The 13,694-nt window shown below is 44.1% G+C and overlaps 1 protein-coding gene and 1 pseudogene across 1 annotated transcript in view; both read right to left on the bottom strand.

Moving 5' to 3' along the window:
- Positions 1 to 676: 676 nt before the first annotated feature.
- LOC125145438 lies at positions 677 to 5,990 on the bottom strand (annotated as a pseudogene).
- A 5,889-nt stretch (positions 5,991 to 11,879) lies between these two features.
- LOC113660576 (obscurin-like) overlaps positions 11,880 to 13,694 on the bottom strand; it is a 75,026-nt gene continuing 73,211 nt past the window's right edge. Inside the window, exons 17-22 of the mRNA XM_047818191.1 lie at positions 13,338 to 13,403; positions 13,116 to 13,193; positions 12,855 to 12,920; positions 12,663 to 12,740; positions 12,275 to 12,364; positions 11,880 to 12,195 (exon numbers count right to left, since the gene is read on the bottom strand). Coding sequence (XP_047674147.1) covers positions 12,137 to 12,195; positions 12,275 to 12,364; positions 12,663 to 12,740; positions 12,855 to 12,920; positions 13,116 to 13,193; positions 13,338 to 13,403 — 437 coding nt within the window. The 3' untranslated portion in view covers positions 11,880 to 12,136. The remainder of the gene's footprint in view (positions 12,196 to 12,274; positions 12,365 to 12,662; positions 12,741 to 12,854; positions 12,921 to 13,115; positions 13,194 to 13,337; positions 13,404 to 13,694) is intronic.

A 13,694-nucleotide genomic window follows, 5' to 3' on the forward strand; every position in this document is an offset into this window, starting at 1 on the left:
AGCAGCAGACTGCATCATCCGCAACTACAGACAAATCATGTTGCAGTATGGTGTTAAGCTCACAGCACACAGCTACAGCCATGTGGTTTCCTCACATAGCATTTCTAAAGAGTCAGGCAAAAATGTTTAGAAGCTTGTCATGCAGGCACTAAAAGCAATAAAAAGCAAACATTTCTCAAATTGTCAGTTTGAATGTAAAGGTCTCTCATCATTTGTCACGCACATGGTCAAGTGTTAATTTACTCTGAACAGCGAAACCCACTTCTATTTTAGTGACACACCAAAGAAAGGGCTAACTGCTGGTGCACACTTCTATTCCAGAAACTGCTGGTGCAGGAATCGACAGTGTGAACACACCACATGGGTAAGCAGTTTAGTGACCCATTCCGTGAAGAGTGTAAACAGGGAATAAGGTGGGAATACACCATGAAGAAGGAGCCAGGTCATGACATGATGTTACATGGTTTAGAGTCACTAATCCATCTACCAGCATGTTTTTGGACAGGAGATCATGGGAAACTTCACACTGATGGTAATATGAGCTCAGGATCAATCCAGAGACCCCGAAGCTTTGAGTGTCTGGAATACTGAGCTTCAACTTTTACGAGAGAAAACGCTGTAATTAAGAATGCTAAAAGAAAGTATGTTGAGAAAAATAAATTTGTTTAATATGCAACGTGATATCCAGAAACAATTTCTCTGCAGTCAATCTCAGCACGAAGAGTAACTAATGCACTCGTTGAGGAGAAAGTCTGGAGAAAATAGCACACTGATAGGCATGGGCAAGTGTAAAAGGTTCACAATTTATTGTACTGCGGTGGAATATGAACAAATGCTCTGAGAGAAATCTCAAAGAGGATGGGTACCTATCATTCTTTACACTGAGTTCTAACACAGAGACAAAGCAAGAAAAACATTGTCGACAGTTTGGCTACATACAAATGTTCATCAGTCAAGGTGCAATCTCGAGTCTAGCAACCTTACCAAGGCTAAGCTAGATCAGACATTGAGACTCTCCGTCTTGTCTCAACTGCATCGTGTCCCTCTATCAGTTCACACAAACATTATTTATTAAAAAAAATAACAAATATTTACAAAAAGATGTCATCTTCAAACAGATTCATCAAAAACTTAAAGACATGATTCATACGTTTTTTTTTATGATGCACAAAATTTGGATAAGTCGCTCCAGCCCCTGTTTTTTGCAGTACAAGAGGTCCTGTAAGTTAGGAGGATGGACCTTCTAGTAGTAAAAGAGAAACTATATGCATTCTTGACCTGAGAGCAAAACCCAATGTATGCCCTTCATAATTAGTCACTCGGCTACAGGAATTTGTTATGGGAGCTCAAGTGCTCATTTTTCTACCCACACTGAGCTCTAAATTACTCAACAAGGGGCAATATGAGGTCACACTGAGAGTCAGAGATGTAAGCTATAAGGTCAGGTTAAAAGACAGATGACAATCCTTTCATTTGCCTGAACACAAGAAACAAGTGATTCACGATCACAACTGTACTCAGTATGGAGTAATCGAGGAGTTGCACAGTGACTGGTTCAGCACTGTGATTTTGTTGCCCAAAGCTGAAGAGTCGCTTCAATATGATGTCTAATACCCAATGCCTCACATTGACAAAAACTACTCAATTGGTTAGGTGCGGCTCACTTTTACTCGACCCTGGACTACAACATCCCTTAAAAAAAGACTCCATTTGGGTTACACCAATTTGTATTTCTTACTTTTGGAGCCCCAGCAACGTCCCAGCAGAAATTGAATAAAAGAATAAAATTTAAAGTTATAAGTCTAAGAGGGTTGAAGGGAACAAACTGAATAAGAAATAAAGATAATCTGTCTACTAATGTATGTATGCAGGACTATTTCTAAACATATCTCTTGATCATTTTATTGATGGATCAGCGATTTGAGGTCTTCTCTACTGCAGACTCACTGTTCCATCTCCATCACCTCTACTGTAATGGACTGTAGCAGAACCTTGAGAGTAAAATAAACAAGAAAATCTCAGGTAATGCAGCTAAAATTTTGAGGAAGTGGATGATAATTTCCAACAAAAGCTTGAAAGTTTTTGTACCTTTCTTTCTGGTGGTGCAATAAACGACAGCCACGATAATGTGCAGAAAGATCACAGTTACCATGGCGACAGGTATATAGGGAGGGGAATCTGGAGAACCTGGAGAAACATCATCAATATCACCCAGAACATAAACTGTTTACATGTATCACACAACTTTTCCTGTTGTAAAGGAAACAGTGATGGAAAGTGTAAAAGAAGACAAGAATTTGATATAATGAGTGATAAAGGGTTTTGAGGTGTGTAGTTTAGTGTATAACTTGTATAACTGAGTCTCTATAAATATCATTTACTGTACACAGAATAGTTTTAAGAGAAACTATTTTTTTAGAGATCATGAGCTCATCTAAAATGGACAGAAGAACTTAATGTATTGACAAACACCTGTTTCATTGCAGTGTGTATCAGTGGTGTGTGGTACCTGGTTTGGAATGAGGTGAAGTTGTTGTGATCACTGGTGTGGATGATGAAGGTCTTGTTGGTGCCCCTGTAAGGAGAGAAAGGTTTAATAAGTTATAAATAAAGAGTGTGATGTGTGGTGAGTGAAGGCAGGACACAAGTGTGGAAACTCAGTGTGTTCTTTATTAAAGACAATCCAGGAATCGTAGTGAGAAATGACAGCAGGTCAGAACACAAACTCAGATAATTTGTAATCATAAACACAAACACAGACGAAGGACAGAACACAGAACAGAAATGTGTCTAATTATTGCATTTTATTTATCAGTTATTGTCACCAAGATTTGATGAATGATCTCCACATCATTTATTATAAAGTAGAACTTCACAGATTTGTAAAAATATTTCATTGCCATAGATAAACACTGTAGTTGAATACACATATGGTTTATATACAGAAGGATGTTTTACGCTTTACTGTGAGTCGGATGTCTGTACTGATTTTGTTGTTGATCTCACAGCTGTACAATCCTCCATCCTCTACAGTCAGGTGTAATATGAGTAGAGAGAGATTTCCTGGAGGATGATCATTAAAGACCTGAACTCTGTCTGTGTAGAGATTTGTCTGCTCCTTTGGGAAGATCTTTATGTCATCAGATCCTGTAACGAAGCTCCATCTGAAAGTGTGTGGTTTGGCTTGTAGTTCAGAGCAGGAGCAGGGCAGAAGGACAGACTGTCCCACGATTCCAGTCACATCCACTGTCTGTTGATTCAGTCTGCAACCTGGAGAATGAACAAACATCAACATATTGTATTGATGTTACAACATCAGATTAATCTGTCATGAGATTATCACTGAAGTAACATTGTGAATAAAAATGACTCTTTTACCTTTAACAGTGAGACTGATTTCTCTGTAATCATCCCTTTTAGCACTACACCTGTAAAATCCTCCATCCTGTTCAGTCAGGTGTGATATGAGCAGAGAGAGATTTCCTGAAGAGTGATCATTAACCAGCTGAAATCTCTCTTTGTACTCATCACTCTCAGGAGATATCTGTACTCAGTTATTTGTGGCTTTCTTCCATGTGAATGTCTCAGGTTTTCTGTGGAGCTCAGTGCAGGAGCAGGGCAGCAGTACTGAGTCTCCTGTGTATGCAGTGATCTTTTCTGTCTCTTTATTTCCTTTCAGACTGCAGCCTGTATGAACAAACCAGTTAATGATGTGTTAATGAGCAGTTCACCATCTGTAACAACTCTACAGAACTACAGACATCCTGTAACTCCACAACTCACTAATGTCCACAACTTACTTGTGTTCAATAATCACTAATTTTAATAACTCTCTAATAAACTACAGACAAATCATGTCACAGTTTTTTAAGCTCACAGCACACAGCTACAGCCATGTGGTTTCCTCATATGACGTTTCTACAGACTCAGGCAAAATATTTAGATGCTTGTGACAGAAAAAAAAAACAGCAGAAAAAAACATCTCAAATTTATCCAAATGAGGAGATTATTGAGTGTCAGTTAGAATGTAAAGGTCTCTCATCATCTGTCACACACATGGTCAAGTGTTAATCCACAGAACACAAACTACACAATGTTCACATGAACATGTTCCTCTGAGACTGAAACTCTGCATGTGTTTTACTCTGAACAGCGAAACCCACTTCTATTTTAGTGACACGACACAAAAGCCAGGAAGTGACAATGTGAACACACCACATGGGTAAGGAGTTTAATGATGTCATCCACACATTCTGTGAAGAGTTTACACACACCCTGGTGATTCAAGTATCTTTGACATGATTGGTACAAAATCTTGTGATGTAACCACATGTATGACGCTATAAGAACCTCGATGAGTAACAGCCAATGAGAGAGCGAGATGAAGGTGTAGGGGGACGAGGAAGGAACAACCAGAACAGACATCATCATGAAGGAGATTCAGTGTTCTACATGAACCCAGGACATAGACGGGGATTAATAAAGATCTGGCAGAAAGTTTTTACTTAATAAGTGTCAAGTAGGTTTGAAGTCCAATAAAGAACATTTTATCCTGTTAATATTTCTATTTAAATTCAGTTTGGCAGCAAAACCAAAAACTCCAAAACTAAAATAATTTCAGTTGTTCAGTGAAACTTTGTATTTTTATATGAATGACTTTTTGGTTTAAAAGATAAAATCTTACATACAGCATTTCCTGACATAGTATTAAAAAGGAGTGTGTGTGTGTGTGTGTGTGTGTGTGTGTGTGTGTGTGTGTGTGTGTGTGTGTGTGTGTGTGTGTGTGTGTGTGTGTGTGTTTGTGTGTGTGTGTGTGTGTGTGTGCGTGAGAGAGAGAGATCAGCAGACTCACCTTCAGTGACATGAAGCTGTATAAGGAGGAGGAGAAGAAAACACACCTGCATTCTTCCTGAGGACCAACACATTAATCCAAAGAGACAATTAGAGCTAAACACAAACTGAACGACTGCTGCAGTGTGTCTCATCATAATGAACACACTTTAAATATCACACTGCAGTTTTATTACCTTACCTCATTCACACCCTCACAGTTAAAACAGGAAGTGCAAAATTAGCAGTATGGCCTTGACCACATAGAAGTGAGACGTCTCTCATGTCTTTTGCACAGCAGAACTGAGTCTATGTTCTGAATCCTTGTTAATCATCTAATGCTGATAAACTAATCAACTATTATACATTTTAATGCATCAAACACAAGCAGCGGGGCTTTGCATTTCTCCTTGTAAACATATATTTTAATGTGTTTTACATTTTTCATGAGCTTTGACATGACGTAATGACAGTCAGCAGCAGTCTACAGCATTACTGACCTTACATCTCCATCTAGTGGTCTTTTAGAGTTAGTGCACCAGAATAAAGCACATTATGATAAGATTGATTGATTGATTGATTGATTTTTCATGGAGTCTCCATTCACTTAATTTCACTTAAAAATGACAAAAATACAAATGTCTGTTATTCTAATGTTTCCCCTTTATACATTGTGTGTCATTCAACTTATAGAAAGTGAACATCAGTTGCAAACAGCTGGAAAAAGTAGTAGAGCACTTGTCCATACTCTTCAGTATTCTGTGCAGTGTACAATAAGGAGTTGAATAAGGAGGTTTATATGGGTGAGATATTAAACTCATGTAATGACGAGTCTGGACATTTCTCCATCCCACCTGCAGAGGTCACACTTACCAGAGTGCTGGTGTAATCTCAGCCCTTCTCTTACTTATCAAGAGCTTTATCCTGGTCTGCATTGTGGTGGATATGGAGTTTCTCCCAAGAACACAGGGAATAAGGTGGGAATACACCATGAAGAAGGAGCCAGGTCATGGTATGATGTTACATGATTTAGCGTCACAAATCCAACTACCAGCATGTTTTTGGACAGGAGATCATGGGAAACTTCATGCTGATGGTAATATGAGCTCATGCGGATCAATTCAGAGACCCTGAAGCTGTGAGGGTCTGGGATACTGAACTTTAACTATTACAAAACCCCTCCTTGAACCGCCACCTTATTGTGGTGGAGGGGTTTGCGTGCCTGAATGATCCTAAGAGCTATGTTGTCTGGGGCTTTCTGCCCCTGGTAGGGTCTCCCAAGGCAAACAGGTCCTAGGTGACAGGCCAGACGAAGAGCGGTTCAAAAACCCTTTATGAAGAAAATTATAACAAGGTCCGTGACGTCGCCCGGTATGGCGCAACCGGGGCCCCACCCTGGAGCCAGGCCCGGGGTTGGGGCTCGCATGCGAGCGCCTGGTGGCCGGGTCTTGCCCCACGGGGCCCGGCCGGGCTCAGCCCGAAGGAGCAACGTGGGGCCGATCTCCTGTGGGCCCACCACCTGCAGGAGAAACCGTAAGGGGCTGGTGCAATGTGGATTGGGTGGCAGTCGAAGGCGGGAGCCTCGGCGACCCAATCTCCGGACACGGAATCTGACTCTAGGGACATGGAATGTCACCTCGCTGGGGGGGAAGGAGCCTGAGCTGGTGTGGGAGGCTGAGAGATACCGACTAGAGATAGTTGGGCTCGCCTCCACGCACAGCTTGGGCTCTGGAACCCAACTCCTCGAGAGAGGCTGGACTCTCTACTACTCTGGAGTTGCCCGCGGTGAGAGGCGGCGGGCTGGTGTGGGCTTGCTCATAGCCCCCCAGCTCAGCAGCCATGTGTTGGAGTTCACCCCGGTGAACGAGAGGGTCGTTTCCCTGCGCCTTCGGGTCGGGGAGAGGTCTCTCACTGTTATTTGTGCTTATGGGCCAAATGGCAGTGTAGAGTACCCGACCTTCTTAGCGTCTCTGGGAGGGGTGCTAGAAAGGGCCCCGACTGGGGACTCCGTCGTTCTACTGGGGGACTTCAACGCTCACGTGGGCAGTGACAGTGACACCTGGAGGGGCGTGATTGGGAGGAACGGCCCCCCCGAACTGAACCCGAGTGGTGTTCTGTTATCGGACTTCTGTGCTAGTCACAGTTTGTCCATAACAAACACCATGTTCAAGCATAAGGGTGTCCATCAGTACACATGGCACCAGGACACCCTAGGTTGGAAGTCGATGATCGACTTTGTGGTTGTTTCATCTGACCTCCGGCCGTATGTCTTGGACACTCGGGTAAAGAGAGGGGCGGAGCTGTCAACTGATCACTACCTGGTGGTGAGTTGGGTCCGATGGCAGGGGAGGAAGTTGGACAGACTTGGCAGACCCAAACGTACTGTGAGGGTCCGTTGGGAACGTTTGGCAGAGTCTCCTGTCAGAGAGATCTTCAACTCTCACCTCCGGCAGAGCTTCAACCAGATCCCGAGGGGGGATGGAGACATTGAGTCCGAGTGGACCATGTTCTCCACCTCCATTGTTGATGCAGCCGCACGGAGCTGTGGCCGTAAGGTCTCCGGTGCCTGTCGTGGCGGCAATCCCCGAACCCGGTGGTGGCCCCCGGAAGTAAGGGATGCCGTCAAGCTGAAGAAGGAGTCCTATCGAGCCTGGTTGGCTCGGGGGACTCCGGAGGCAGCTGATAGTTACCGGAGGGCCAAGCGAGCTTCAGCCCGGGTGGTTGCAGAGGCAAAAACTCGGGTCTGGGAGGAGTTTGGTGAGGCCATGGAGAAGGACTATCGGTTGGCCTCGAAGAAATTCTGGCAAACCGTCCGGCGTCTCAGGAGGGGGAAGCAGTGCCCTGCTCACACTGTTTACAGTGGGAGTGGGAATCTGCTGACTTCGACTGGTGACATCCTCAGACGGTGGAAGGAGTACTTCGAGGATCTCCTCAACCCCACCAACATGTCTTCCATTGAGGAAGCAGAGGCGGAGAGCTCGGTAGTGGACTCGTCGATCCCCCAAGCTGAGGTCACTGAGGTAGTTGAGAAGCTCCTCAGTGGCAAGGCACCGGGGGTGGATGAGATCCGCCCTGAGTACCTTAAGTCTCTGGATGTTGTGGGGCTGTCTTGGCTGACACGCCTCTGCAACATCGCGTGGCGGTTGGGGACAGTGCCTCTGGACTGGCAGACTGGGGTGGTGGTCCCTCTGTTTAAGAAGGGGGACCGGAGGGTGTGTTCCAACTATAGGGGGATCACACTCCTCAGCCTCCCCGGAAAAGTCTATGCCAGGGTACTGGAGAGGAGAATTCGGCCGATAGTCGAACCTTGGATTCAGGAGGAACAATGCGGGTTTCGTCCTGGGCGTGAAACACTGGACCATCTCTATACCCTCACCAGGTTGCTGGAGGGTTCATGGGAGTTTGCCCAACCAGTCCACATGTGTTTTGTGGATCTGGAGAAGGCATTTGACTGTGTCCCTCGTGATGGCCTGTGGGGGGTGCTCTGGGAGTATGGGGTCCGGGGCCCTCTGTTAAGGGCTGTCCGGTCCCTATATGACCGGAGCAGGAGTTTGGTTCGCATTGCCGGGTGTAAGTCAGACTTGTTCCCGGTGCATGTTGGACTCCGGCAGGGCTGCCCTTTGTCACCGGTCCTGTTCATTATTTATATGGACAGGATTTCTAGGCGCAGTCGGGGGCCGGAGGGAGTCAGGTTTGGGGACCACAGGATTTCGTCTCTGCTTTTTGCAGATGATGTTGTCCTGTTGGCTTCTTCAAATCAGGACCTTCAGCATGCACTGGGACGGTTTGCAGCCGAGTGTGAAGCGGCGGGGATGAGAATCAGCACCTCCAAGTCCGAGGCCATGGTTCTCAGCCGGAAAAGGGTGGCTTGCCCTCTTCAGGTTGGTGGAGAGTTCCTGCCTCAAGTGGAGGAGTTTAAGTATCTTGGGGTCCTGTTCACGAGTGAGGGAAGGATGGAGCGGGAGATCGACAGGCGGATCGGTGTATCTTCCGCAGTGATGCGGTCGACATACCGATCTGTTGTGGTGAAGAGAGAGCTGAGCCGCAAGGCGAAGCTCTCTATTTACCAGTCGATCTACGTTCCTACCCTCACCTATGGCCATGAGCTTTGGGTCATGACCGAAAGGACAAGATCCCGGATACAGGCGGCCGAAATGAGTTTCCTCCGCAGAGTGGCTGGGCGCACCCTTAGAGATAGGGTGAGGAGCTCAGTCACTCGGGAGGAGCTCAGAGTAGATCCGCTGCTCCTCCACATTGAGAGGGGTCAGCTGAGGTGGCTCGGGCATCTGTTTCGGATGCCTCCTGGACGCCTCCCTGGGGAGGTGTTCCGGGCATGTCCAACCGGGAGGAGGCCCCGGGGAAGACCTAGGACACGCTGGAGGGACTATGTCTCTCGGCTGGCCTGGGAACGCCTCGGTATTCCCCCGGAAGAGCTGGAGGAAGTGTCTGGGGAGAGGGAAGTCTGGGCATCCCTGCTTAGACTGCTGCCCCCGCGACCCGGCCCCGGATAAGCGGTAGAAAATGGATGGATGGATGGAACTATTACAAAAGAAAAATCTGTAAATAAGAATGCTAAAAGAAAATATGGTTAGACAAATGAAACTGTTTTTTGTGCAGTATGCAACGTGATATCCAGAAACTGTGCATCTGCAGTCAATCTCAACACGAAGAGTAACTAATGCACTCAGTGAGGAGAAAGTCTGAAGAAAAGAGCACACTGATAGGCATGGGCAAGTGTAAAAGTTTCACAATTTATTGAACTGCTGTGGAATATGAAGCCAGGCCCTTATCATTCTTTACACTGATTACTAAACACTGGTTCTAACACAGAGACAAAGAAAGAAAAACTTTGTCGACAGTTGGCTACATACAAAGGTTCATCAGTCAAGGTGCAATCTCGAGTCTGGCAACCTTACCAAGGCTGGACCAGACACTGAGACTCTCCATCTTGTCTCCAGTGCATCTTGTCCCTCTATCAGTTCGCAGAAACATTCTTTAGTCACAAACAACAGATGTTTACAAATAGATGTCCTCTTCAAACACTTACGGATAATATTCTTACGTTTTTATAGGATGCACAAAATTGAGATAAGTCACTCGGGCCTCTTATTTTTGCAATACAAGAGGTCCTGCAATTTAAGAGGACGGACCTTCTAGTAGTAAGCTTTCATTCTTGACCTGAGAGCAAAACCCAATATATGATCTGTATAATCAGGCACTCAATATGATGTCTAATACCCAATGCCTCACATTGACAAACTACTCAATTGTTTAGGTGTGGCTCGCTTTTACTCGACCCTGGACTACAACATCCCTTACAAAAATGGCATTTGGGATACACCTATTTTGTTTGGAGTCCCAGCAATGTCCCAGCAGATTAAAAACACACTTTAAAATAAAACTACATAGATTCTGTGAAATATCTAAAATATGATTAAAAATAAAATTTCATCTAGCCATGGGGGTCACAGTCCAGTTACTTCTGTGCCGGTCCCAAGCCCGGATAAATAGACAGGATTGCGTCAGGAAGTCCAGATCAGATACCAGATCAGTCGATGCCCGGGTTAAAAACAACCGCACAGTTGACCTACAGGGTGCCGATGGAAATTGGGCTACTGTTGGTCGAAGAAGTAGAGGAGGGAGGAGAGTGCACAGACAGAGAGAGAAGAGGAAAGGTAAGAGTGTAGGACTGAGAATAGGAACTCTGGATGTTGGTACTATGACAGGGAAATGTAGAGAGCTGGCTGATCTGATGGAGAGAAGGAAGGTGGATATACTGTGTGTACAGGAGACCAGGTGGAAGGGTAGCAAGGCTTGTAGTATATGAGCAGGATTCAAGCTGTTTTATTGTGGTGTGGATAGTAAGAGAAATAATGTGGTCCTGAAGGAGGAGTTTGTGAGGAATGTTCTGGAGGCGAAGAAAGTGTCAGACAGAGTGATGAGTCTTAAGTTAGAGATTGAAGGGGTGATGTTGAAAATGAATGAATGAATGAAAGAATGAATGTTGTGAGTTAGCGGAGAAAGTTAGATTCTGGAGTGAATTAGATGAGGTGATGCAGAGTATTCCCACGGGTGAGAGAGTGGTGATAGGAGCGGATTTTAATGGACATGTTGGTGAGGGGAACACAGGTGATGAGGAGGTGATGGGCACGTTTGGAGTTAAGGAAAGGAACCTTGAAGGACAGATGGTAGTGGACTTTGCTAAGAGGATGGAAATGGCTGTGGTTAACACTTATTTTCAGAAGAGGGAGGAACATAGAGTGACTTACAAGAGTGGAGGTAGGAGAACACAGGTAGAGTACATCCTATGCAGAAGAGGCAATCTGAAAGAGATTAGTGGCTGTAAAGTGGTAGTGGGAGAGAGTATAGCCAGACAGCATAGGATGGTGGTGTGTAGGATGACTCTGGTGGTCTGTAAGATGAAGAGGTCAAAGATAGAGAAGAAAACCAAGTGATGGAAGCTGAAAAAGGAGGAATGTTGTGAGGAATTTAGACAGAAGTTGAGGCAGGCTCTGGGTGGTCAGGTAGTGCTGCCAGATGACTGGGAAACTACAGCAAAAGTTATCAGGGAGACAGGGAGAAAGGTGCTGGGTGTGTCATCTGGAAGGAGGAAAGGAGATAAGGAGACTTGGTGGTGGAATGAGGAAGTTCAGGATAGTATCCAGAGGAAGAGATTAACCAAAAAGACGTGGGACATGGACAGGACTGAATACAAGGAGTTACAGCACAGAGTGAAGCGGTGGAGGAAAACCTGGAGAGGTGGAGGTTTGTGCTGGAGAGGAATAAATGTCAGTCGTCGTAAGACTAAGTACATATGTGTGAATGAAAGGGAGGGAAGTGGAACAGCAAGGTTACAGGGTGAAGAGGTGAAGAAGGTACAGGAGTTTAAGTACTTGGGGTCAACAGTCCAGAGCAATGGAGAGAGTGTGAAAGAGGTAAAAAAGTGAGTGCAGGCAGGTTGAAATGGGTGGAGAAAGGTGTCAGGAGTTCTGGGTGATAGGAAAATATCATCGAAAATCAAGAGGAGGGTGTACAGGACAGTGGTGAGACCGGCCATGCTGTATGGTTTAGAGACAGTGTCACTGAAGACGAGACAGAAGTCAGAGCTAGAGGTAGCCAAGAAGAGCCAAAAGAAAAAAAAGAGGATGATTAAGAATAAAATTTAAAGTTAGAAGTCTAAAAGGGTTGGAGGGAACAAACTGGATAAGAAATAAAGATAATGTGTCTACTAATTTATGTATGCTGGACTATTTCTGAAAAAATCTCTTGATTATTTTATTGATGGATCAGCGATTTGAGGTCTTATCTACTGCAGACTCACTGTTCCATCTTCATCACCTCTGCTGTAATGGACTTTAGCAGAACCTGGAGAGTAAAATAAACAAGAAAAGCATGATTCTTTGATCATGATAAATTTCCAACAAAAGTTTGAAAGATTTTGTACCTTTCTTTCTGGGGGTGCAATAAACCACAGCCACAATAATGTGCAGAAAGATCACAGTTACTATGGCAACAGGTATATAGGGAAGAGAATCTGGAGAAACATCACCAATATCACTCAGACCATGACATTAAAACTGTTTACATGTATCATTGACCTTTGCCTGTTTTAAAGGAAACAGTGATGGTAAGTGTAAAAGAAGAGAAGAGTTTGATAGAATGAGTGATAAGGGGTTTGGAGGTTTGTATTTTTGTGAATAATTTGTATAAATGAGTCTCTATAAAGATCATTTACACAGAATACTTTCAATAAAAAGTTCTGTTCCTGGAGATGTTAAGAGATCATGAGCTCATCTTAAGTGGACAGAAGAACGTAGTGTATTGACAATCACCTGTTTCAGATGTGTCAGTGTGTACAGTGGTTACATCACTGAGAACTGGAGCTGGTTTTGTACCTTCTAATGTATCACCTACAGGAAGAGCAGATAAAGTTAGAGTGGGGAACCCGCTTATTATGATATACTAACATAATAACACCAAAACTAAGACTTTTCATTGCAGTGTGCATCAGTGGTGTGTGGTACCTGGTCTGGAATGAGGTGAAGTTGTTTTGATCTCAGGTGTGGATGATGAAGGTCTTGTTGGTGCACCTGTCAGAAGAAAAAAGTTATAAATAAAGAGTGGGGATTTGGAGGTGCATAGTTTCGTGTATAACTTGTATAACGGAGTCTTTATAAATATCATTTGCACAGAATAGTTTCAATAGAAAGATCTGTTCCTGGAGATGTTTAGAGATCATGAGCTCATCTTAAGTGGACAGAAGAAAGTAGTGTATTGACAATCACCTTTTTCAGATGTGTCAGTGTGTACCGTAGTTTCATCATTGAGAACTGGAGGTAGATTTTTACTTTCTAAAGTATAACCTACAGAAAAGGTTAAAGTTACAGATAAAATTAGTCACCTACAGATAAGGTTACTGTGGGGATCCTGCTGTGAGCTGATGTACAAACATAATAACACTAAAACTAAGACTTTTCATTGCAGTGTGTATCAGTGGTGTGTGGTACCTGGTCTGGAATAAGGTGAAGTTGTTGTGATCACTGGTGTGGATGATGAAGGTCTTGTTGGTGCAGCTGTAAGGAGAGAAAGGTTTAATAAGTTATAAATAAAGAGTGTGATGTGTGGTGAGTGAAGGCAGGACACAAGTGTGGAAACTCAGTGTGTTCTTTATTAAAGACAATCCAGGAATCGTAGTGAGAAGTGAAAGCAGGTCAGAACACAAACTCAGTTAATCTGTAATCATAAACACAAACACAGACGAAGGACAGAACACAGAACAGAAATGTGTCTAATTATTGCATTTTATTTATCAGTTATTGTCATCAAGATTTGATGAATGATCTCCACATAATTTTATTATAAAG

Source organism: Tachysurus fulvidraco, chromosome 9, assembly GCF_022655615.1.
Source record: "Tachysurus fulvidraco isolate hzauxx_2018 chromosome 9, HZAU_PFXX_2.0, whole genome shotgun sequence".
Classification (NCBI taxonomy): domain Eukaryota; kingdom Metazoa; phylum Chordata; class Actinopteri; order Siluriformes; family Bagridae; genus Tachysurus; species Tachysurus fulvidraco.